General features: G+C 35.1%; 1 protein-coding gene across 2 annotated transcripts in view; it reads right to left on the bottom strand.

Moving 5' to 3' along the window:
- Cep85l (centrosomal protein 85 like) overlaps positions 1 to 25,064 on the bottom strand; it is a 161,176-nt gene extending 136,112 nt beyond the window's left edge. The window contains exons 1-2 of one of the 2 annotated variants that reach the window (XM_071613072.1): positions 24,956 to 25,064; positions 1,438 to 1,599 (exon numbers count right to left, since the gene is read on the bottom strand). In XM_071613072.1, coding sequence (XP_071469173.1) covers positions 1,438 to 1,599; positions 24,956 to 25,016 — 223 coding nt within the window. In that variant the 5' untranslated portion in view covers positions 25,017 to 25,064. Of the gene's footprint in view, positions 1 to 1,437; positions 1,600 to 23,595; positions 23,980 to 24,955 lie in introns of those variants that run through there. The other variant, XM_071613071.1, reaches the window with a different exon arrangement.
- Positions 25,065 to 27,624: the final 2,560 nt, after the last annotated feature.

Raw genomic sequence — 27,624 nt, 5'->3', positions numbered from 1 at the left:
TTTATAGCAGCTTTACTCATAAGTGCCAAAAGCATATTACTATATGAATGAAGCAATCTGAAAAAGCTATATTATACAATTTCAACTATGTAACATTCTGGAGAAAGAAAAACTATAGAGACAAACAAACAACAACAACAAAAACAGTGACTACTAGGGTGAGGCAGGGGACAAAAGATGAAGGCAGAGTATAGAAGATGCTTAAGGCAGTGAAACTATTCTGTATTACATACGATAGTGGACACATGTTTTTATAAACTTGTCCAAACTCAGAGAACATACACCAAGAGTAAACTGTTAACTACAGATTCTTCAGATATCAATGTAAGTTCATCAATTTAATAAATGTACCACTCTGGTGGGAGATGCTGATATTTGGGGAGGCTGTACCTGTGTGAAGATGGGAATACATAGAGAAAATCTGTACCTTCAATAAATTTTTCTACTGCTCTAAAAATAAGTCTATTTTTTAAAAAATGATATCTCACTCCACAATGATATATCACTATATTCCTACGAGAATGGCTAAAATTTGAAAAATGTCAAATTCTAGAAAGGATATAGAGAAAACTGGATCATTGATATATATACATTATTGATGAAAATGATAGTGAAAATAATGTGATTGGTAATTTTGAAACTAAACCTACAACTACTACAGAAACCAATAACTGCACTTCTGAGCATTAACCACAGAGAAAAGACCTGTTTTATAACAAAACCTCTATGTACAATGTTTACAGCTTTTTCATAACAGTCCAAAACTGGAAACAACTCAGTTTTTCAATGGGTTAATAATTAAAGTGTAGTCTCTCTAATACCACCCCCACCATTGGTAAATATTACTCATCAATAAAAAGGAATGAACTATTGATACACACAACAACCTAGATAAATCTCCAGAGAAAACGGCCAATTCCAAAAGGTTATTGCTATGTGTATGATTCCAACTACATACAGCCTTCTTGAAATTACAAAATTATAAATGGAAAATTGGTTATTGCTTTCCAAGAGTTAAATGAGAATGGAGTGGGTAGAGAGAGAAGTGATTGTAGGCAACATTTGGTATATGGAAACATTCTGTATCTTGATTGTATCCGTGTCATTATCCTGGTTGTGATACTATAACATCTTGTAAGATATTCCCTGGTGAAAAATGGAGAATGGATACATGGAATCTCTATATTATTTCTTAAAATATTATTTCTTAAAACTCATGTAATCCTACAATTATATAAGAATAAAATGTTAAAAAAAAGGAAGAAAAATGTGCAATATGACAAGACAGACGATTTAACTTGATATACAGCAACAATGAGTATTATTAAACACATACTATTATTTTAGTTTGGAACAATAAGATATATCCCTTGAATAGTCGCAATTCACAACCAATCTCCACAAATTCATATCTAAATACTAATAATTTTAGCTTACCTTCCACACTGTCAGAACAGGAAGTTCCAATGCCAGTGTCTCCACTGTCAGAAGCTATACTGTGTCTCCTGATATGGTTATTTCGATGGTTAGATGGAACAGTTGTGGCCTGCCACAATGATTCATTACCAGGTAACCATGCTGATGAATAATAATCTGGGCCTATAAAGGAAAAAATGCATAATTAACACATGTAATATCATGTCTGAAGAGATAGCAGTTTTGTTTTACTTTGCAAAAAAATACACATGGGATAAAATAGGGCTTTTTCTACTCAAAATAAAAATAATCAATGAGCTCTAAATTTGCCAGGAAAACTTTACATATCACACATATATCAATTCAATGCTAATTCTGCAGTTTCCTCTGGTTGAATAACTCTGTATTCTACTGGGTATTGAATTTTTTTTTTTTTTTTTTTTGGTACCAGGAATTGATTCCAGGGGCACTTAGCCATATATCCCCAGCCCGTTACTCTGTTTATTTTAAGACAGGGTCACACTAAGTTGCTTAGGGCCTTACTAAATTGCTGAGAATGGCTTTGAACTTGGGTTCCTCCTGTCTCAGTCTCCTGAGCTACTGGATTACAGGCATGTGCTACCACACACCTCGCCTATGTATTGAACTTTTAACCATGTACAGATATCTTTTAAAAATGTTAAATCTATCTATATCCAGGTACAGAACTTTTAAACATGTAAACATGTATAGTTGTCCTATTAAAAATGTTAAATCTATCTTCAAATGTCAGCCCTCTGATCAGGAATTATCGTAAGACATCTGTGATTCCATATACAGGCATTAGCTGTGAAATTGGAGTTCGGGGAAAGTCTAATTAATCATATTACATGACATTAAAAGTAAGAATGTGCTCATCATGGAAGATAAAAAGTAAATTTTTTCCTACTATAACATAATCACTTAAAATTTTAAATTATTTTGTAACCCTTTAAATTGACTTTATTTATCTTTTGCTAAAAGATTAACAGCACAGTATTTTCCTACTTATCTCAATTTGTCTTTTTGAATTACACTGAATCTCTATTTTGTTAGCTAATTTATGTCTTTTCAAAGTTTATTTTCATTTGTACATTTTTTACTTTTATTTACCATTTTTCTGTTTTACCCATTCTTCTATTTACTTCATTATTCTACTGTCTTCTATAATACTACTCAAAGCAGTGCCAGTACAAACAAGTTATGTACAGAACTAAGCAATGTGTCGAAATCCCAGTGATTCAGGAGGCTGACAGGAAGATCATAAGTTCAAGGCCAGCCTAGGCAATTTATTGAGACCCCCAGCAACTCGTGGAAACCCTGCCTCAAAATAAAAAGGATTATAGATTGTAGTTCAGTTAAGCACCCAGGGGTTCAATCCCTAGAAAAGAAAGAAGACAGAAAGAGGGTGGGGAGGGGAGGGATAAGAAAATAAGGAGCAAGTACACAGAAGTCTTTTTGTTGTTGTTTTTTTTTTAATAATAATTAGAACAATTTAAAATCTGTTGGATTTAATATAAATGTTGTAGAAGCACCTATCTTTGCTGATACCTAACACAGTAATTCTCAAATTGGAGCTACAGACTTACTCCAGGAACTTAACAAGTTCTCTATAAGAATGTTAGGTTTTCATTTCAATGATAATCCTTAAAAATCCTAATAAACACATTATACATTATTTGAACAGCCACCTTTAAAATGAATAATAATCTGGGCATAATTTCTACACTGCTTTATCTATATAGCTACCTTAAAACAGATTTGTTGTCACCTATCTTAATGCTCCCATTTGTGTTTTATGTTTTCAACTATACATAAAGAGCAAATGATATCACTCAGCACTTTTAATTTGAAATGAAAAAGTTTTACAGAATTATCAAGAAACATCCTATTGGAATTGGCACAGGGGCTGGGGATATAGCTCAGTTGGTAGAGTATTTGCCTTGCAAGTTCAAGGCCCTGGGTTCAATCACCAACACCACACACACACACACACACAAACACACACACACAAAAAAAAGAAAGAAACCAGCACAGAAAGAAGGCCTTCTAACAGTTTAAATATAAGGATCACAAAATGACTATGTCGTGTGCATAAAATTAATTACACTATTTTTTACCACACTTTAAGAAATAGTCATCCTCTAATATTAAAATCAAAATACAGCCAGGCACAGTGTCATATGCCTGTAATCCCATTGGCTCCAGAGACTGAAGCAGGAGGTTCCTTAGTTCAAATCCAGCCTCAGCAATTTAGCAATTAAGCAACTCAATGAGACCCCGTCTCTAATAAAATACAAAACAGGGCTGGAGATGTGGCTCAGTGGAGTGCCCGAGTTCAATCCCCAGTATCAAAAAAAAAAAAAAAAAAAAATCAAAATACACAAATTAAAAATAAAACTATACTTAGTGCTACTTCTATAATATCATTCCTGACAAAATATTTTAATAAAAATTATGCCATGTAAATATTATCTTGAAGTTTTATTCATATATAATTTATGAATTAAATTTGGGTTTTATAGGCTTATGAAGTACATGAGCAAAAAGCCACATACATTTAAAATAAGAACTCAAAATTGGCTGAAGAGACATTTACACCCACTTTATGTTCCAGAACAGCCACTTTACACTTTGTAAATTCTAGGCCTTTCTCAGAATGAGAAAATTTATCTGAGTAAATACTCCCACAAAATACCAAATGAAAGTAGTCTGTCACCAGATCTTTTCTAACTCTGATCTGGATGAGGCCTATGATCTGTACTAAAAAGCTTACTTCAATCAGGTAATATTTCATCTATATAAACTCATAGTCCTCTCTACAACATTTTCAAAAGAGATAACCAGGGGCTGGGGATATAACTCAGCTGGTACTGTGCTTGCCTCACATGCACAAGGCTGTGGGTTCAATCCCCAGCACCAGTAAAAAAGAGGAGAGACAGCCAGTCCACGTCTTTTCTCACAAGGGACATACCCAGCAATCGATATATATAGGCTACTAGACATATAAATGGAAAATAAAATTTAAAAAAATGTTCAGTCTCACTAATAATGAGGTAAGTAGAAAAGATGATACAGCTTTAGGATTTTTTTAAGTTACCACATTAATATCTGAAAGATGGGTGTCATCAAAGTGAGGAAAATGTTTATACACTTTTGTAGCCATATGAATTGGTTCAACCTTTCTAAAGATCAATCCAAAATTCGGTAACTAAATTTCAACATAAACAAAGTCTTCTACTAGGAATTTATCCTAAAAACATATTAAGTAAATATTAAAAAAAAAAGTCCAAGGACATTCCCAACAGCCTAAAATAAATGCCCCAAAACTATCTACTTACCTTAAAACTGGTTGATAATGCTCAAGTGCTAAAAATTATTTTACCAACCTGTTTATTTGTTCTTTTTAGATATTCACATGACTGTAGGATGTACCAACCTATTTTTTTTTAACATGAAGGATATCCAAATATAAAAAATACATACAGGAAAAAAAAACTGGCATAGCTAAATACATAAGAAGATTCTATGGTTGGTGAAGAGGTTGTACATTTACATACACTGCTTGAAAAAAGGAGCTTTCAGGGAGCTCCACACCTAAATGTTAACACTTGACTACAAGGTTTTGCTAAAGGAACAAATATATTATGGAGACGTTCATTCCATCATTAGTTGTTATTATTATTACTGACAGTCTTCATTTTATCAGTTATGGGGGGACATGTTGAAAATTATGTATATTAATTTTCTGTTGAGAGCCACAGCCGAAGGGGCCCCAGCAAACTTTCAGACTGCCAGCTGATGATTGGCTCACAGTGGCCCCAGCAACTTCTAGCTGATTGGCTCCTCTGAGGTGATGCTCATTGAGCTGTTTCCCAGCCCTTTCAGACTGCCAGCTGATGACTGGCTCACAGCAGCCCCAGCAACTTCTAGCTGATTGGCTCCTCTGCAGTGATGCTCATTGGGCTGTTTCCCCGCCCTTTCAGACTACGGAGCTGCTCATTGGGGGAGGAGCTGCTCATTGGGGGACTTTTTTGGCTCCGCCCACACGACCCAGCCAATCGGCCTCAAGAGCAGGAGGAGTGGGGGAGGTTGACAGGCTTGTGGGAAGCCGGTGGTGGCAGTTGGGCTCTGAAGGTTTTTCCTGAGGAGCTGTTTTGTTTGGCCTGTGTGGTTCTAAAAATAAAGTTAGTTTCTTTTGACAAGTGGCTCCTGAATTGTGCCCAGCCAGACTGCTCAATTTTCCAATTATATCAACATTTATTCTGAGATTAGGAACCAGCTATAGATCAAAATATACAAATTAAATAGATTCCTAATAAAAATTTTTTACAAAACTACATAAAACCACTAAATAAAAATTCTTCTTTTTAGACAATGTAACTACTTTGAGCAATATAAAGGTATGCTATGCTTTAACCCACAACACACCTCCACCTCATTTATCTTTTTGGTATGAAACTCTTGGATAATGTCAAATATGCATCACACTTAATTTTATGTGTCAACTTGAGTGAGCTATGGAGAGACCAGATATTTGGACAAACATTTATATAAGGGCTCTTGGATGAGATTAATGCTTAAATAGTAGAAGGGGTAAATCAGACTGCCCTTTATAATGCCATTGCTTCCTCCCATCAGTTGAAGGCCTGAGTAGAAAAAAAAAAAAGGCCTGCCTGATGTCCTATGAATTAAAACACTGGCTTTTCCTGCATTCAGACTTGAACTGAAACATAGGCTCTTCCTAAATGTTGAGCCTGCCAGTCTTCAGACTATAAATATACCATTGCAAAATCTAGGCCATCTTGCCAACTTTGTCCACTTTCATAACTCACAAGCTACGTTCTTATAATTATATACTACTGATTCTGTTTCTCTAGAGAACCCTAAATACAACAATGGGGAACTAGGCAAATTCAAACTTTACCTGCAGACATAGAAGTGGGGATATAGTTTTCTCTGTAGAAGAGAACATTGGTCACAGTCCTCTATTTTCCTCATAGTAGCTCAATATTGTCTACTTCATACAACACCTACACAAAAGGTCTTCAAGTTTATGGGTACAAGCTCAATTATCTGTTATCTATCTCCCAATAAAAAGCTATATAAAAGAAATTACATAAAATAAATGGTCTACCACTGCATCCCTCTAGAAACTCAATTCTATCTTTGGATTACAGAATATAGGTGCTCCTTGACTTGTGATGGATTGCATCCTAAAAAACTAAGCACAAATTAAAAATAGCACAAGTTACAAATGTATTTAATATATTTAACTTACCAATACAGCACAGCTTAGCAACATAGTACAACATAGTGGAATAACAGTTTTTAACAACCCTGCAAATACATGGCTAAGAGGAGCTGCAGCTCACTGTTGCTGCACATCATTATAACAGAGTAAAGAAGAACTTATCATTAGTTCAGGAAAAGATCAAAATTCAAAGTATAGTTTCTACTACATGTGCATCACTTCCACACCATCATAAAGTTGAAAAATCTTAAGCTGAGCCTATTTACTTAGCTACTCAGGGAAATGGCCTCAGAATTCCCTTCAGTGAGCTGCCACCTTATAAGCTTGTATTTCTAGCTTTAATAAAAGGACACAAAAATAAAAAACCATATTAATACTTGAAGTCATCAATCTGTTGCCTATCTATTAAAAAATTTAGAAGCAAATACTTGAAGTGTTTGTCAATATAGCATATGAAGTCTTAGTATAAAATTATAAATAACTTAAGCAAACCTCAAAACACAAACAGACCATAGACAAAGGAAGAAAAACCTTAAAGAGAAAAACAGAGATGTACAAAAAAATTACGAAAAAAAAAAAAATCCAGACTCACTGGTAAATAACAAGTTCAAAAGACATGATGTTTTTCAGGAACCAACCCAGCAAACATAGAAAAACAAAGAACAATGCAATATTTCTATAATACTCCCAATATATTCCTAAAGATAATGTCAACTTGTTCAGAAAATTGCTATGGTACAGTCTTTAATCCCAGTTACTCTGGAGGCTGAGGCAGGAGGATCATAAATTTTGGCCAGCCTAGGAAATTTAGTGAAACTATCTCAAAATGAAATTTTAAAAATGGGTTGGGGATATTGCTCACTGATAGAGCCTTTTCCTAACATGCAAAGGCCCTGAGTTTAATCCCTGATATATCAGAAAAAAAGGAGGAGGGAAAAAAAAAAAAAAAAAAAACATTGGAAGAACTAATAGGCAATAAGTCTTTAAGTAGATTATACTCATTTCATTAATATTACCCTTAAAGAAAGAATCCAACATTTGTAGTAGGTCATTAAAATAATGTTATCATATATGTATACAGGAAAGTTATATCAGATTCTTTCTGTCTTTCCTATTCCTATCCACATCCCCTTTTCTCTTCACCCCCCCCACACACACACACTTTGGCTAATCCTCTGAACTTCTATTCTTCCCCCCGCCACACACACACACACACACCTTATCATGGGTTAACTTCTACACTTCAGAAAGAACATTCACCCTTTGGTGTTTGGGGATTGGCTTACTTCACTTAGCATGACAGTCTCCAGTTCCATCCATTTACTGACAAATGTCATATAACAGGAAAGAGAGTAAAAAGAATCTGACATAACTTTCCTATGTACATATATGAATACACCACAGTGAACCCCACCATTAAGTACATCCACAAGACTAAGTCCCTAATTAGAACAAGATATATTCCATACATTCATGATATATATCAAAATGGACTCTGCTGTCATGTGTAACTTAAAAAAATAAAAACAAAATTTTTAAAAATGCTAAAGAGGACCTACAAGTATAAAAAGTTTACATTGTCAATCTAAATAGCAAGAAATAAAATCTAACATATAACATTCACAAATAACCTCAGATCTCATATAATCTAAGAGTTCTGAATTCTTCTTTGCCTATGTCTAACTCAGAACCCACCACCTCAATCTGAATTTCTCTGTTTATGTATCTATTCTCCTAGGCTATAGTGATAGCCACTGAGAGCAAAAGCCATGTGCCCCACCCAGTTCTTTCTTTAGTGCTGCAGGCAGCATATACTGAAGATTCAAACAAAAAAGGCACAAAGTAAATGGAAAGAAATACAATAAAATACTTCTAGTAATTTTCTCTTGGTGGTAAGATTACTGGTGATTTTTTGACTTTCGTGCTTCTATTTTCCTTTTAATTAATTAGTTTACTTTGATAATCAGGAAAAATTATCTTTTGAAAATGCTTAACCACCATTGATAAGCCTGTAATTTACTTTTAAGCACCACTTAATTGAAATCTTAGAAGATATTTTCTCTTGGAATGAGAATACAACCTTAATCTTAGTTGACGTAGACTGAAATTAATGGATACATTCTGTTATGTGTAACTTACAACTTTACAGAATCAAACAACTTACAACTTTTAAAAATGTTCAGAAACACAAAACTATAATGTACACAAAATAATCTTGTCTATGAATAAAAATGAAAAAAAGTCTATGAATTCAAAATAAAAACCTTGTAATAAACTATTTCTTTATTTGGTTGAGATAGCTTCAAGTCTTTCAATAATATCATAATTAGCTTAATTCATAAGAAAAAATGCTGAAGCTTTTTAAAGCTACAGAAGGTTCCCTGGGGAAGCATGGTAACTCATACACCTTGACAAAAGACCAGCGTTGTCCTCCTTTTGCTAGGATGGTATCCTCATCACAAGAGCTCCAGAGAAAGGAAACAGATCTCTAGTCCACTCACAGCAGAGAAGCCACTAGATCAATCAGTGGGGACAACATGTTCCATCTAGAATACCTTATCCTTTTAAATCAGTAAATTAAATGGTTTAATTTACTCATGAAAATATCATTATGATCATGTTTTTGCTGAACTTTTAAAGAAAGCATAACAATTTATGCAGGCTTCCCAAAATGACAGAAACAAATGATAGAATTATCTGTACAAGTTGATTTCACCACCCTGAAGTCATTTGTCTTCACCTTTAAGTATAATCACTTTTTTAAAAAGAAGCCATTATTACTGTGTACAACCAGAGAAGTAAAATGTTGCACTCCATTTGTGTACAATGCATTCTGCTGTCATGTACAACTAAGTAGAACAAATAAAAAATTTAAAAATAAATAAATATGAAGTCTTAATATGTTATGTGCCTAAAACCCTTAAGATGATATTACAAACATGAGCAAAATAACATTCTAATCTTTTAGTGTAGACTGAAGGAATTCACAGCATGAAAATGCTGCCATGTCTCTAGACAAGTCAATCCAAAAACCAAAAACAAAACTAGAAAAACTATATGTGAAATATGCTTACCAATGATTTAATAAAGAACATTTTTCTCATTATAAGACTAGGCTCTTTAAATAGGAATACTTGGTTTCTAGATATATGTGCTAATGCACTTAAAAAAAATAAGGCTCATTGATCTCAGGCAAGAAAGTATTTCCTACCAGGTCATACCATATTAAAGCAATTGAATAACTATAAAACTGTTAACAGAATTATTGATATAAGAACAGCAAAGATATTGGTCTAGAAACATTAAACTTGATTTTTTTTTTCCATTTGTACAGAGGTAACACAATGCATTAAATATGGAAAGTCTATCCACATGGGTTTGATTACCAAAACTAATATTCCTAAATAATGGGGGAAAAAAGCAAAGATCTCAAGACTATACAATGGAACTTCTCTTTGGAAGACAGTATGTTATACTTTTCAATACCAATATCATCTGTTTTAAGTGGAACAGTGAATGCCCAGGAATAATGTTTTAAAAATCAGTACTCTCACATTTGAAATAGGAAAACTGGCATCAAATGAAGAAATGATCTATTGTATTTTACTTTTCTTTCTGAAGTTTTTTTTAAATATTTATTTTTTAGTTGTAGTTGGACACAATACCTTTATTTATTTATTTTTATGTGGTGCTGGCTGACAATTGAACCCAGGGCCTCACACATGCTAAGTGAGCACTCTACCACTAAGCCACAACCCCAGTCCTGAAGTTTTTTTTTTTTTTTTTTTTAGAAGCAAAAATGCAAATAGTATCAAGTATTCCACAACATATATCTATAACTGCATTTAGAATAACAACTAATTTTCTTATTGAATAGTTTATGATAACTCTAAGCTAGGAAAAACTAAAACATCACTGTCAATGTTGACTTATAATTTTACATAAAAGTTGAATATGTAAATCATAAAAGCAAATTGTGTTTTTCAAAATATAAGTTACCACGATTAATAGGTCTTCAAATCAAGTTGGGAATGGAGCCACCATTTGACCCAGCTATTCCCCTTCTTGGTCTATTCCCTAAAGACCTAAAAAGGGCATGCTACAGGGACACTGCTACATTGATGTTCATAGCAGCACAGTTCACAATAGCAAGACTGTGGAACCAACCTAGATGCCCTTCAATAGACGAATGGATAAAAAAAATGTGGCATTTATACACAATGGAGTATTACTCTGCATTAAAAAATGACAAAATCATAGAATTTACAGGGAAATGGATGGCATTAGAGCAGATTATGCTAAGTGAAGCTAGCCAATCCCTAAAAAACAAATGCCAAATGTCTTCTTTGATATAAGGAGAGTAACTAAGAACAGGGTAGGGATGAAGAACAGGAGAAGAAGATTAACATTTAACAGGGATGAGAGGTGGGAGGGAAAGGGAGAGAGAAGGGAAATTGCATGGTAATGGAAGGAGACCCTCAGGGTTATACAGTGGAGGAGGTAGAGAGAGAGGAGGGGAGGGGAGGGGAGAGGTGGGGAGGGGGGAGGGGGGAGGATGGGAAAGGCAGCGGAGCACAACAGACACTAGTATGGCAATTTGTAAATCAATGGATGTGTAACTGATGTGATTCTACAATCTGGGTATGGGGTGAAGGTGGGAGTTCATAACCCACTTGAATCAAAGTGTGGAATATGATATGTCAAGAAATTTGTAATGTTTTGAACAACCCACAATAAAAAATTAAAAAAAAAAAAAAATAGGTCTTCAAATCAACTTAGTAACCAAAAATTTTAAATAAAATGCAACAGAATAATATTGAAAAGATCAAAGCACTTTTACCATTTATCAGAGTTTACAAACATTTTACATTTTAACATCTCTGAAGTATTAACAAGCAACTTTGACACAAAGTTCAGACAGCAGCATTCAACTCTCCCATTTCTACATATCAGTATATGACCTAGAATTAAAGAAATAAATCTAAGTAATACAAACAACAACAAAACTCTTTTCTTAATCCATATATTTAATCAGTCTGAAACTCTTCATTGTACTGCAGATGTACTGACTAGATTTGATCTCTCCTCTCTACTGGCATTATCTCAGGCTGTATATTCTGGGGGGCATAGTTATAATGACCTATTGGAAGTAATCCTCCTGCTGAGACTCCACCCAAACCAGGCTCTACCCTTTCTATCAGAATTACCTTCTTAGAATCAATTATGCTTATATCAGTCTCCTGTTTCTATATTCTGTGGGTTCCCTACAGCACATTAAACAAAAGTCATAAATTCATGAACTCTAGCAGTTCTTCACCAATTGAAAACCTCATTCTCTAACACTTTTGCAACTCCTACCTCCCTCATCCAGCCCTCTACAAACACTAGTGTCTAAGCAAACTTACCTAATCACAGCCTCCAAACAGTTCAGGTTCCTTCAGGATTCCAAGCTGTTTCCTTTCTCTAATTTCTTTAAGAGTTTTAATTTACTATCTTAACTGATTCTTCTATCAGGCATTAAATAACTACTTATTTGTTCATTTCCAGTATATTATTCAAAATTTCATCAAAGCATTTACTAAGATATATAAATTATAGCTGGGAATAGTGAAAGACAACCCGTGTGTGTGTGTGTGTGTGTGTGCACGCGCGCGTGTATGTGTACATACATACACACAGCACCTAGCACAGAGCTGCATACTAAGGCAGGGTTTTAATAAATGTTGTCATTATTACCACTGAGTACCCAATAAGTGTTCACTGAATAAAATTAGAATTTTGGAAGCCTTACAATTAGAGCTACAAAAATATCCTTCCCTTCAGAAGGAGGATTAAAACAAGGGTTTTGTTTGGAGGTTGTTTGTTTATTTTAAAATCCAGGATATTTTAAACTAACCCTTAAGTCAGTATACATTTAAGTATCTATTTAAAGACCAGTAAATATTTACCAAAGCAACTTTTTAAAAAGTAATTTTAGGGATGGGGTTTTGGCTCAGTGGTAGATAGCTTGCTGCTCACTTTAGAGACACTGGGTTCGATTCTCAGCACCGTATGAAAATAAATAAAATAAAGGTATTGTGTCCATCTATAACTAAAAATAAAATAAAGGTCCATTAACAACTAAAAATGTATTTTTAAAAAACTAATTTTAAATAGTTTGAAGAGCCAATGGCCAGAATTCATAACAAATATAGGAACTTTATTTCAGATGGAACAACTTGGAATCATGAAGGAGCCTGAACTGTTTGGAGGCAGTGATTTGGTAAGTTTGCTTAGATACTAGTGTTTGTAAGGAACTGGATGAGGAGTTTAAGGAGCTGCAAAAGTTCCTAATAAATTAGTCCCCAAAAGGTCAGATAAGACATGGAAAAGCCAGTCTTTCTCCCACACACAAAACATAGACATTAAACCACAAAGAAAATATTCATATTAATGTTAGCCATAACAGGAAAAAAAGCAGAAAATCTTGAACTATACTGGAGAGTATTTAGCTAAAATGGCAGAAACAAATTACTATAAAAATATTTAAATTCTTCATCCCAGTTTTCCACTCCATTTTAGTACTGTTTATCTCCAGGGAAAGTGAATCCAATCAGTTTAATTTTCTCTTTTTATGGAATTAATAGTATAGCTTGATGGAAATAGATATAGATTGTGAAACCAGGCTACCTGGGTTCTACCTCTTATTAAGAGTGAGACAGCAAGTAAATCACTTAGTCCCTGTATGCCTTAGTTTCTTACACAGGAGAAAAAAATTGTACCTAGACACTATCTTATAGGGTTATTCAAAGTAATATGAAGGGAAAAGAGCAAGGCACTTTTAAAGTATCTTTATGTATTCATATAATTAGAACCTCGATAAATTTATTTTTACTATTGTATATGTATAGAAATTTTTCAAAGGGGGAAAAAAAACTGTTAAAAGAAGACCGGCAAGAAGGAAAGATGGAAAGGCTTACCTTCACTTTAAGCCTTTTTGTGTAGTCAATTTACATAACTTTAACAATTAGAGAAGAAAAAAATTATCTGAGAAATACCACATAACTTAATTCTTCTATTCCTCATGAGGTATAGTAAATACTCCTCCCCCCCAAAGCTTTAACCTTGCTCTTTTCCCTTCATATATATGCCCTTCTGTTATTTTGAGAAAGAGTGTCACTAAATTGCCCAGACAGGTCTTAAACCTGACTTCCTTTCTAGTCAATCAAGGATTATCAGCAGATTCTCTGACTAAAAGTTTTTCTCATTAGAAACTATAGTATCTCCTTCAAAAAACAAATCCAATGTCCATGTCTTTGATATTCAACACTTTTAAAAGAATATTTTTCTTTAGTTATAGATGGACACAATGACTTTATTAATTTATTTTTATGTGGTGCTGAGGATCAAACCCAGTGTTTCACAGATGCTAGGTGAGCGTTCCATCACTGAGCTACAACCCCAGCCCTGATAGTCACCACTTTAACAGCTGTATTCTGGGGGAAAAAAAGCATACAAATTTTCTACCACAATGATCTCTAATGTGGATACATGTGTACTAGGGAAATCTACCATCAGGTTGCCAGAAGAACCTCTGTCTATAGTTTAGAATTATTTTTAGTTAAATACAATGTACTAAATTTTAGTAATATTTAACATACAGATTAATATTAGTGCCCTCACTTGTATTATCAGAGTATGACGTTCATACATATAAGGTAAACCAAGGTAGGAAGGCAAGGTTTTTCTCACAAGGGGCTTGACAGCGCAATCCTCCTTCACTAATCTAAGTATTGCAATGCATTGCAGTTTGTGCCTGGTTAAACAGATTTACATATTATATGATGTAGTTGTATCCAAATTAACCTTCACAGAATGAATTAGAGGCTTAAAAATATTACTGCAGAGAAAGCTGAAGCTGAAAAAACTGAATATTAAAAATACCAATAATCAATACTAACACTGAAAATATAAGTACAAATAAACAAGAAAATAGCCAAGCTATGCTTCCTATGCACTCTTCATCATTCCCTCTGCAAGAGGAAAAAAAATGACTCAAATCAGATCTGATAGTAATATTTCACCTAGCATTTCCATTTGAAAAAAATAAATCAATTCCCTTAAAGGTAAAGATAATGCTTTTCAAATGAAGCTCTCAATAAGAAAAGGGTATACCAGGAGTCAACACAATTCACACACTTTCAAAGGCAAAAAATAATAATTTTTAGATGTATTATTTATATGTGCCACTAAAAAAAAGTATCAATTAAATGACACCATGAATTATATGATACACCCAGATATGCATTATAAATGTTAAAATACGTTTTTCAAGGCACATCTAAAAGTCGATAAACTATAAAGATATTGCATATACAAAATAGGAGCATTTAGTTGAAATTTCTCAACTTCAAAAATGAGGAGTCATTGGTTTTCTACAGTGTCAAAAATGTCCCTTTTATAAAGGACAGTCATAAAGTATCAAGAAAAACAGTCAAACAACAGGAAGCATAAAGGGGAGGGGCTTGGAAAGCTTGTGATTCCCCAATCCCATAGAGATCCAAAGATCAGCTCACACATGAAATGTTAGGTTCTAACCAGAGGTAAAATTCTAGGTCAGAGGAAAGAAAAAAACATCATGAAACAGGACCAGGTTCCAACACTGGAAATTAACGTTAAATAATCTTTGAGTATGGCTCCGCTCAGTTAAAATATGATTAGTAGCATCAGATTTACTTGTCACATAAACACAAAAATAACTATGTTAGGGGGCTGGCGCTATAGCTCAGTGGCAGAGCACTTGCCCAGCATGTGTGAAGCACTGGGTTCAATCCTCAGCACCACATAAAAAAATAAATAAATAAAATAAAGGCATGGTGTTCATCTACAACTATATAAAATAATTTTTTTAAAAAAATTAATAACTATGTTAAAATCTAGCTCAATCTAAGCAAATTAGTTTTCTTATATTTAAGGACTCAAAATTTAAGTAATCAGTAACCAGAGGTTGTGGCTTTCTAAATATAAAAGGGTAGAGAAAGGGATAAAGAAAAAGGAGACATTGATCAAAGGTACAAAGTTTTAGCTACACTGGACAAGTATGTTTCCTACTTCACCAAGATCGATTGCACTTCATGGTGACCACAGTTAACAACTGTATAGCATATTTCAAACACTGTTAAAAAAAAAAAAAAAAAAGATTTTAAAATTCTCATCACAAACTATAAGCTGATGAGGTGAGGCATATGTTAACTAGCTTGATTTAATCATTCTACTCTGTATAATAAATAAAAAACCATATTGTGCCTCATAAAGTTATACAATATTACTTACCAATTTAAAAATAAAAATTAAATAAAGCAATATAAAAAGTATAAAAATAGATTACTCAAATATGATTCTGAATTTCCTTAGTTTCAATTCTATTATAACAAGGGCCTTTAAGTAGGTTGGTTTAGATTATAGTTAAAAATTACTTCAATTGGGCTGGGGATGTGGCTCAAGCGGTAGCGCGCTCACCTGGCATGCACGGGGCGCTGGGTTCAATCCTCAGCACCACATACAAATAAAATAAAGATGTTGTGTCCACCAAAAACTAAAAAATAAATATTAAAAAAAAAATTCTCTCTCTCTTTCTCTCTCTAAAAAAAAAAAAATACTTCAATTAAGAAGAATGATCAGATGAATAGATAGTTTACCTTTAGAGAAAACATTAAAAATTCAAACCAATACATATTCACCAGGTACTTCTTAAATATAACAAAGAACTCAAGAAAGTTAGAGTACAACCAACATAGATAAGACCATCTCCTTCCAGGAAAAAGTTATATACTTGCTCATTTCAGTGTGCTGATAGGCCAAAGACCCTATCTACTAGTTATATAAAATACCATATTTCATAAAAGTTTTTTGGTAGCTATGCATAATTAGAACTAAAAATGTAATTTTTCATAATCTTTTGTTTCTATTTAGAAACTATTAAAATGAGATACAGCAAACAGTAAACACTATGTTTTTAATAAAACCACCACAAATATAAGGGAGTAATACCAAGTAGTATTCCAGAGAGGTTTATCTTTGTCTTAGAATGTAGCTATTTCTTATCACCAAAGAGAGTAAAAATTCTTCATGATAGCAAATTATGCCAAAACTAAGAAGGATCATCATCACCAAGAGAAAATAAATACACAAATCAGAATGAATTTTCCCAAATGATAGCTAATGAATGCTATGAATGCTTTTATTTATGTAGCCATTAACCTCCAGAGCAGAATAGGATAATTTTCCCGGAATAACCCATTTATTTCCTGATACTTAGGAACATTAGTACCACACACAATACATTTTAATGCAAAATTTAAAAATAATTAGTCTTAAACTATTTCATAATAAATTCGAGAAAATTTATAAATATCTGGAATTTTTCAGTTCTCAAAATTAAATAACTTAGTTTTTAGTTGAGTTTTTCAGTGCATTACTGCCAAAGTATACATTAACATTCTCATTGTCATAACACTCTTTAAAAATTCTGCTGAACACCTGCCACTTTTATGAAGGATAATCATAATGTATCAAGAAAAACAGTCAATGGGCTGGGGTTGTAGCTCAGTGGTAGACCACTTGCCTAGCACATGTGAGGGCCTGAGTTTGATCCTCAGCACCACATAAAGATAAAAAAAAATAAAGGTATTTTATCTATCTAAAACTACAAAAAAAATTTTTTTAAAAAAAAGAAGAAAAGAAAAACAGTCAAACAACAGGTAGCATGAAGTGGGGAGAGGCTCCTAAAGGCTGTGCTCCTCCAATTGCATAGAAACCCAAAGATCAGCTCAGACATGAAATGTTAGGTTCTAACCAGAGGTGAAACTCTAGATCATCTGACAAAAAAGAAAGAAAGAGAATCCACAAGAAACTGTTGAAAAAGTTTCAGAAATGGCCTAACAAGACAACAAGTACACAATTTCTATCACTCAATAGCACTCAATCTCTGCCTCTACAAAAGCAATGTAACTAAATAGTGGAAAAATATAAACTACAAGAAACATAGTCCAAAGCTTTCATTCTGGCTCTTCCTAAGGAATAACTAAAAACTGCAGTTAATTTTAAAGCTCTAAACTTTAATATAAAAAATATTTTCAAAGTAGCATCAACAAAGCAATCAAATTGTATTCACTAGACATGTACTATGTACATGTACTTCTTTAGAAGGGCATAGGACAAGGTTTCTGAGTTTATCCTCTTTAATTTAAAATCCTATGAACTGCTAGAATTAATTTAGCACTACCTAATAAAATTTTAAATTATCACTGAAAAGAAGCAAAAAACAGAGGTGGAGAGATTCTCAGTCTATTAGGAAGTTAATTTAAGCATGAAATAAAACTAGTCAAAAGTTTGGTCCCCTGGCTAAAATAATCCTGTATTCTGGTGGGAGGGAACACTGTTCATACCAGTTCAGATGCTCTGGGCAAGAGTACTCTGGTCAAGGATTGGACACTACTCTCTCTAAACAGGGCATCCCAGGAAACCCTTCAACTCTGGGCAAACCCAGGACATTTCTGGTTTTAAAACTTAAAGTCATAAGCAAACCCAGGCAGTTGGTCACTGCAGCTTGAGATGTGGTAAAGAGAAAGCAATTAAAGGGGAGGGGGCAGTAATTCAAACATTTATTGAGCAACTATGTATTGATCTCTATGCAATGAAGTGAGCTTTGATCTCTGCCAGTTTAATACTTTTTAACCTCTCACTGAAGCTGGCCAGTGGCACTGATTCATTTCCTCCTGACTCGTCTTACATGGCCTCTTGGAAGCATGAGAACTTCTTGATCATTCCGGTCTTTAGGCACCTCTCTTTTGGAACACATTCTCTTGGTTTTACTCCTATCTCCCTGGCTGCTTCATTCCAGTCTCTCTAAATAGGTCATCTTCTTCTACTTAAACAGGAATATGTTAGTGTCTCAGAGCTTAGTTCTCCAATTTCTTATATTCTCTGCTGTCTTCTCTATAATCTTGCCATACGATGCATCTAGCTCCAAGATCTTTAAACATTTTATCCAAAATCTTTAAACCATTTATACACAAGTAACTCTTTAAATTCCTATATCTTCCCCACCATCTAAGGATCTCCCCCACTGAACCCAAACATGTATAACCAATTTTCTACTCAATATCTCACCTGAACCTTAAGGATCTAAAACTTCACATGACTAAAACAATAAAACAGAACCCCTGATTGCACTTATTTTCCTCACACACACATCCCTTCCAATTTCCCCTTCTCAGAAAATGGCACCACCAATCATTATATAATTACTGAAGCCAAGGATAAGATAAGATGTTGTTTTTGATTCCTCATTCCCTCACTTGTCACCTCCAAACCATGAGTAAATCCCATCAGCTTTAATTTTCATGTATACTCCAAATCAAACCTCCTCTCCAAATCTAATCAAACCACTCTAATCCAAGCATTATCTCTCACCTAATAACTGCAATGCACAGTAACTGGCTTCTCTGTAGCTGTTCACTGCCCCCTCCCCACCAATATCCTTCCCCACAGAACAGCTAGGAGTGATCTATAAACACCAAAGATAGAGAATGTCTGTTTCTGTTCACATCCCCAGTGCACAAAACACTGCCTGTCTCTTGGTAGACACTCAATGTGCTGAGTGAAACAACTGGGCCATCTCCCCTACCCTTTCATAACCAGCTTCCTCTCACAGGATAAAACTCACTTCTTATAATGCCTTAAATTGTTATCAGGCCTTCCTAACCTCACTTTCCTACTCCTTAAGCTCTCGACTCACTAGTTTTGATAGTCCTTACACTCTCCAAATTCATTTCCACCTTGGAGCCCTTTCATTCCTCCCTTTATGTCTGGCACTTTCTCATCACTCAGGTCTCAGCCCAGTGTCACCTCTTTAGAGAGGTCTTCCCTGACTAGCTTCCCTGACCAAAGTAGCTCTGCCTAGAAATCCTATGTCATACCAACCAGTTCCCTTTTCTTCTACTAGCTGGACTATTCTCATTATCTATTTGCTTACCATTTCCTCTCCACTAGAATGTAAATTTCCTTATAACAGATCTTATCTTTCTAGTTCATCAATGTATCCTCAAAGCCTGGCATACAATTAATATTCATTAACAGAATAAATCACATTAAAGAGATGACAAGCTTTATGCTAGTAACAATAAATGTTTTTAATTAAAGAATAACAGAAAGTCAAAGCAACAAACTGGTATAAAAAGCAATTTGATGTTCTTTTTACATTAATCATTCTCATTCTTAAAATAAGTAATCTTATGCTAAGGAGTGATATAGCCCAAATTATATCATGTGCATGTAAGAATATGTAACAACAAATCTCATAATTTTGTACAACTATAATGCACCAATAAAAGACTTTCTACAATAAATTGCTTCTTAGAATATTGCTTTAATATTCTGAAATTATGAAAGTATAAAATATGATCACCTTTAACACAGTTATATATTTGAGTTTAAAACTTATCTGTATGATCACATTCTTTTTTTAATTCACAATTTGTGGGAACTAATTAAGCTAAAATCAGTAAAATACTACATATGTGAGACTTCAAGCCTTCATTGTCTTCTCAGAGTACATCATACATACATTTCTTTCAGTAACAAAAACCATGACTCTGTTCACAAATACATAAATATTCACAACATGACAACAGAAATTATCAACTCACCATTTATTGATCGGCCTCAGATCAATTTACTAGCTTCATTCAAGTCAAAGTGATCAAATTCCAGTTATTAATCAAATTCATTTCATAAAAGACATTACCCCAATGCCTATTATGAAAGAACATTTCCAGGTGAGTTTAGGCTAAAAAGTTATGTTTCATTGTTACCGTAGTACTCTTAGGTCCATCTAATTCAGAACCACAGCAGCAAACCTTATTATTAGATGTAATCTTAAGAGTTATTACCACTATCATTATGACATCACTAAACACCTTATGGCAATACATCAACTACAAATAAGCAGATTTAAAGCTCCAACCAATGGACAAATGACATTTTTTAAAGCTCAAGTAAGCCTTTCCTATTAACACTTATAACACACTTTAAAAATATAATATTCTATCTCAAAATGTTTTAAGGATTGAATATGTTAATAGCTTTAAAATGACTTATAAAAAGGAACATATTCAATATCACTAGATGTTAATAAGTACTCAAAATAGCACCATATCATGCTAGATTTCAAAAACCTAAGAGAAATACATCTATCCTTCATCCACATTTGAAATTAGTATAAATTTTGAACAACAGAGTAAATTCAAATATAGTCATTGAAATGCACAAAAGATATAACCACTGCTACTTAAAATTAGCCTTCTAGTCATATTTGTCAACAGAAAAAAAAAAGGATGGTTTTTATGTGATCTTAGTATGGAAACATAAGAAAATATTCATTTTGTTTTATAACATGGTTACTCCATAAAACTGATAAACTATGGGTAAAGCCAAAACAAAATTAAAACAAAGGCCAAAAGTTCAGTACTTTCCAAACCACAATTAGTATTCCTATTTGTTCTTTTACAGTCATTTCCTTAAAAAGAAAGTTCCCTCCATTTAGAAAACTGGTTCTGTATTCCTTTGGTTTTCCTGTTAGTCTAATTATTTGTGTAAACAAACCAACTTCAGGATACCTAGAATTAACCCACATATTGAGAAAGACTCATTTTAATACCAGAAATTATTTACTTATCACTGTCTTTCACAGTGGCCCTCAGGACCCAATAGATTGCTGATAAATTCAATCATAAGACTTGTTCCCTTTGTTTTCAGATAAGCCCTAAAACTGCTCAAGTTAGTCAAGATATATTGAACAATATTTCAAAAATATAAATTTTCTTCCGATTCTCAGAAAAAAAAAAAAGATATCCACATCAATCAACCCAGAAGTCATAATCTTGACTTTTACTGTCTGCTCAATTGATAAAAACCAAAAGTTGTTCATGTAAGGTATAAATTTTAAAAACTAATTTTAATCAATTTGAAGTGTATATGTTTGCTCAGGATAAGAATAAACAAACAATAATTTCACTAATTCTGTAAAAATAATCCATTCCCAGCATATAGCTGAAAACATTTTTCATTAGAAAGACAATGTTATGATTTACCAACAGTTTATCACTGTCAAAGCTGAGATAAATGCTTTTGTAAATATGTACTGCCCAAATTTCTGAAATTTGGATAATAATTCTCTTTCACTAAATTCTATGCCATAGTAAATGTCTAGAGACTGCAATATAACATCAGTCCTTCATTACTTAACTTCTAAAACAGTAAGATGTTTTCTTAATAGAAAACAATGGGAAATTGATACAACGCTTGTGTGATATACCTTCAAACAACCATCATTATTCACAAATACATTTTAAGAGGTTAGGTTACAAAGACATTAGAGATGACATCTGACACATGTGGACCCTAGAGATAGTGAAATCTCTTCTTCATCACTCAAATCACTTAGATGTCAGGATTTGTGAATACTTGGATAAGCATCAGAAACCTCTCAACTACTGTCTTAAGACAAATTGCATACATTTTAGAAAAAATCTCCTACATATATTGATGCTGTTTGTTTTTATTGAAGTCACGCTAACATTAAAAAAAAAAAAGTAGGTCTAAATTTAAGAAAATGATTTCAAATATAACTCTGGCTTTTTTAAAATGCATGTTATATACCTAAATTTTTAAAAATTACATCCGAAATACGTAAACTATCACAGAACCGCATTAAACTTCAATAGCAATGTACCTGATTTTTTAATAGCATTAAATATTATCATACAAAGACTTCTCTAAATGCTGCTTTGCTTTATGGTTTTGTAAATAATTTCTCTGAAAATGTATACAATAAATATGCCTCTAAGTTACCCAAGTCAAGCTCAAACGCTATGTGGAACAAGGAACCACCTGAATCAGTAGGAGAAATTTTGTGTATGTATATATGGCCTTTTCTTTTTTTCTGGACAAAAAGTCCGTTAAACTTTCAGCTTTTCAAAGGGGTTCATAACTCCGTTAAGATTAAAGTGCCTGAAGGGACTGTCATCGTTAGATAACTTGTCACAGGCAAACCAAGCTTTATTTTTTATGCCAAACTAAGGAAGGGTTTATTCTAATTTAGGGGCTCCGATACAATTTCTGGGTGATGCCAGCATGAAAAGGCTGTCGGATCCAAACAGCCCCCTACACCCACGGAACGCACCAAACCTAGGGGCCTTAAGAGTCAAACCCATTAACAGCCCTACAGCTCAAACATCCACTGGATCTTGCAGGAAGCGCCCTCCCCTTTCACCAGAGGGGGCTGCGGGCGGCGACTAGGTTCTTTGCAGGGGTTGAAATCCCCTCGGGGGTCGCTCGCCACGCCCACAGCACCAACAGCCTCCTCCCGCCCCAAAGGCGCCCCCTCAAGTAGCGGCTAGATGCGTGGGTACAGCAGAGCCGCCCGCGCCCCCGGCCGCCGCAACACGGTCGCAGCGACCTTCCAGTCCCGGTCCCTCTGAGCGGGGAGCAAGCCCCGTTATCACGCTGGTCACACAGCCCACGAGGGAACGGGAGGAGGAAAGCGGGACAAAAGAGCCCAACCCGAGGGGCCCAGGCGAGCTGGAAGTTGAGGATGGGGGCTGCGGCCCGAGAAGGCGCGGTGCGGACTCGCGGCAGCGGCGGGGATGGTCTGCCGAGATGCGGGGCTATGGCCCGCCAGATGTCAGCCCGCAGGGCCAGGAGCAGACAGCCGGAGGAAACGCGGAGGGCGGGCGCGGGCACGCGCCGGCGTCGGGCAGGCGGCCGGGGGAAGGCCACAGCAGGGAGGGGAGCGGCGGCGGGTCCTGAGGCACCGTAGGCTGCTGCGACCCCCACCCCACCCAGCCAGGGGCTGTGCCCTTCCTTACCCGCCGGGAAGCTACGGGCCCCGCCAGGGCTGTCCTGGCCGCTGGCTTCGGGGGCCAGGAAACGGCCCCACATCGCGGGCGTGTGGGCCAGGGGCTTCCTACACCCTGCGTCCGTCCTTTCCAGCTTTCGCCTCCTGCTTCTTCAGGGGCGGAAACTTGTGCCGAACCTGGGCCGCGGCGGCTCCGGCTGTAGGGTGGGCTGGCGGCTTAACGGCTGCTCAGCGACGGGCAGGGACCACAGGGGCCAGATTCGCCGCAGTGGCGGCAGCTGCCATGGCCAAGCCGGTTGGGCTGAGGCCGGGGCCGGGGAAGCCGCGGCTCCGCGGTGACGGCAGCTCGATCCCCGGCTGCGCCTGGGCTCAAAGGCTCTCAACGAAGTTGCAGCTGCGGATTCTCTCCACCCCCTCCGCCCGCTGAGCCTGAGCCAGGCCCAGGCCAGAGCTGGGGAGGGGGCGGGGCCTGGTAGGGGCGGGGCCAAGGGGACTTACTTAAGGCGTGCGTGGCGTGGGGCGGGTTCTGCAAACAGGCGGGCGCCCTTCTTCGGCTTTGCGTTTTCTGCAGCAAATAGCAGGTCCCGCAGCTCATCCTTAACCCGTCTTCTCAGTCTCGGTTCACTGCCAGACGACTGGAGGGCCTTAAATTGGTCCCGGGCTCTATCTTGTAATCCACGGCCCCTCCCTTGGGTAATGTTTCACGCCCTTCTCCTACCCTTCTGAGAGACGTGGTCCCGCCCTTGCATCACCTCGGTTGGTGATTTAATTTAATAAGGGAAAAAGAGATATAAGACAGGTATCAAAACATCTACCACACAGGAATGTATGTGAAAAAGGGTAGGGAAGTTGAAAAGGACCTGAGGGTAATTAGAATCAGGAAATGAATTTCAAGGGGAAGCGTAATGATAAACTAGTCGCCCAGTATTTCAGATAAGCAATTGAGTCAAAACGGCACCTAAGTATCAATGATAGAACCTTCCTTCTTGCCACCTACACCCTAGCATCTGCCTGCTCCTGATCAGTTTTCACCTTTTTCCTGAACTGTTCCTAAGGAAGGACCAAAAAATGAAGTATTCTATTATTTTAAAGTCTTCTCATTGAAAATATGATGATCCTACCAGTATTTAGGTACAGAATAGTTCATTTGAGTTATACTGATCGAGCATCACAGTAAGAGGCCCTTTTTGCCTTGGGGGCAATCAATCAGTGGTAAACCTGGATCCAAGTCCCTACTTCCAGAGGCTTTGAGTCCAGGACTGCTTTTCCTGTTTGAAAGTTTGCTAGCAAAGTCCTCATATTTGTAGTTTTTTTCTTAAAGACGCTGCAATTGGGAAGTACCGCTTAAAACTTAATAAAGGTCAAATTACCTTTACGTGTGTATCCTCTTACCACATCTGTGTTGCAGTTTATCTGATTGCCAGAGTACATTTAGTCTTCCTCCAGTAAACTTCCAAATCATGAGATGTTGGCCAAGGGCCAAATGTTTTTGATGATAGAAAGTGACAGAAACTAGAAAGAAAAAAAAAAAAAAAGAATGTAGTTGTTTCATTTTTCTGATTAAAATATGTATTAGCTCACTTAATATGACACTTGAATGAGATAGGTAGTTACTAACACTATATCAAGTATACGTTTTTTTCATGGTGTATAGTTAACATAGTCATTGGGCACAGTGTTTATTAAATACCAAACTTTTTGATGCAGTTCGAAGAAATGTATGAAATATTACAGATATCTTAATCCTTTGTGAGTTTAAAATACATTCATTTGTTAATTCAAAAATTGCCAATTTCCACTCAATTCTAAACAGAGAAAAATCATTCAAGTTTTCTACATGTTTTATCAATGTGAAGGACGTTACTACACACAAAGTACATGTGAATCTGAGGCTACATAAAGTATGTCAATACCTATTACAGAGTAAGAGCAAAAAGTAAAAACATGTTACTTTTGTGGCACTTAGCAACGAAGATGAAATTGTTGTATTTCTGTGATTACACTGGGGGGATAAAGAGCTAATGCAATTAAGGTCATTGAAATAGTAAGTAAGAATATTATATTGATGAAGTGATCTGTAATTAGAAATTCATTTCAATCATATGAATTCTGAGTACTGAAATGTGCTTTCCCCACATCTATGCATCATGTATATTTGGAAAGATTCATGCTTCTCAGAATTCAATGATTAAAATTTATTATAGTACAAGATAGATAACCTAAGGACTACTATTACTAGCCCTGATATTGTAAACTGGCATATATTTTGTTGTGATATTATTTTAAGACTACAAGGAGAATATTATAAGCAAAGATTATTATTGTTGGAACTCAATCTTGGTAACAGTTCTACTAAGCAGAAGTAATACAAGTGATGAAAATAATATATGTTTATGTGTATACCTACATATATGTGATTTATATAAAACTGAATATTTGTGTATATCTACATATTTATAAGTATGGTTGCTCAGTTGAAATTTAAGTACTTAATGTTTTGGGAGGAGACTTTTTAAAGACAGAAACTAGATTGCAAGAAGAAAATAATACTAAAAACACCATATCTAATATCAAACTATATTAAACACTCTTTAAAATGTTGCACAAAAAAACATTATTTTAAAGTGAAAAATCATTCATAACTCTTAAATTTACATTTTAATCTCTGGTCTGATTCAATTGAATTATCTTATATTTATTTTTCTGATTCAAATTTATTAGATTGGGCAAACAACAACCAGAGAGGCGTGACAATGCACAGTGGCAACATTTTAAAAACAGAAGAAAATCCCATGCATAATATGGGAAAATCTCAAGAAACTTTTATATTTTTAACAATATAAAAGATCAAAAATACAACCAGAGAAATAAAAATTTGTGCTCTATATGTGTGATATGAATTGTAATGCATTCTGTGTCATATATAACAAATTAAAATTAAAAGATAAAAGATCAAAAAACTTCAAACAATATGTAGAAAAATTAAACCAAGCAATAACAATTGAAACAGTTCCTAAAGAATGGTTGCCACTACATAGAAAAATTTTATGAAAGGATTATGAAAAATTCCAACAACTGGATAATTCAGGTATATAAGTACAATGATTTACAACCTTTTCCAGATCAGAAAAAAATGACATGTAACCCCAATTTATTTGGAGTTTTTATAATCCCAAATAATCATAATAATGAAAAAATAAAACTAAGAACACTTTTTTGAAGATGGATTTGAAAATATTAATTGAATTCCTGGCAAATACAATTTAGATATACAATAGTTATTAGGAGACAGGTAGGTTATTTAACCTATCTGGGGCTCAATTCCCTCATCTGTAATTTGGGATTATAACTCTGACTACCTCATAGGACTGTTATGGGATTAAATGAGTTAATATTTGTAAAATACATAGAACAGTACATCTGTGCACCTGTATTGGGATACAGATTACCATAAAATCAAGTAATGGAACTCTGTTAAATACCAATAAGAAAAAATAACAATTTTATAGACCAGATCAGTTGTAGATCATGTTTTCTAAACACGTATCAAAATAGAGTAAAGTACTTTTTAGAATCTTTTCCTGACCCTTCAGGGTTACTAATTAGTCTGGGGATTATGTGAAATAGTAAACTGTTCAGAAATCTTTCCCAAAGTGGGGAAAAGTTAATAGAAGTCTTCACTCTAGGTTGTATGCCAAACTCCCTGTGTGGATGTCTGGTTAGCTACTGGATTTGGTGTCCCTCCCAGTACTATCAAAATGAAGGGAGGAAAATTAGGGAAAATAGCTGGCTGGTAATGGCCAAGCCAAGAAGACAAGGACACCTCATCTCAAGACTCTGATTCGTATTAGGTATAGAAAATGCATTTCATCTGTACCTTTGCCTCAAGAGTTAGATTGCAATTACCAATGAGAAAGTAGGTAAGATATGGAACATTAAAGCAGCCCATCAGCAGATAGGAAGTTGGGGTAGGAAAAGTAGAATTCAACCAGCACATGAACTTCAAAGTACCGTCAATATTTACTGGAACTGCTTAACT

Source organism: Marmota flaviventris, chromosome 6, assembly GCF_047511675.1.
Source record: "Marmota flaviventris isolate mMarFla1 chromosome 6, mMarFla1.hap1, whole genome shotgun sequence".
Taxonomy (NCBI): Eukaryota; Metazoa; Chordata; class Mammalia; order Rodentia; family Sciuridae; genus Marmota; species Marmota flaviventris.
This window is presented reverse-complemented; position numbering and strand designations above follow the sequence as displayed.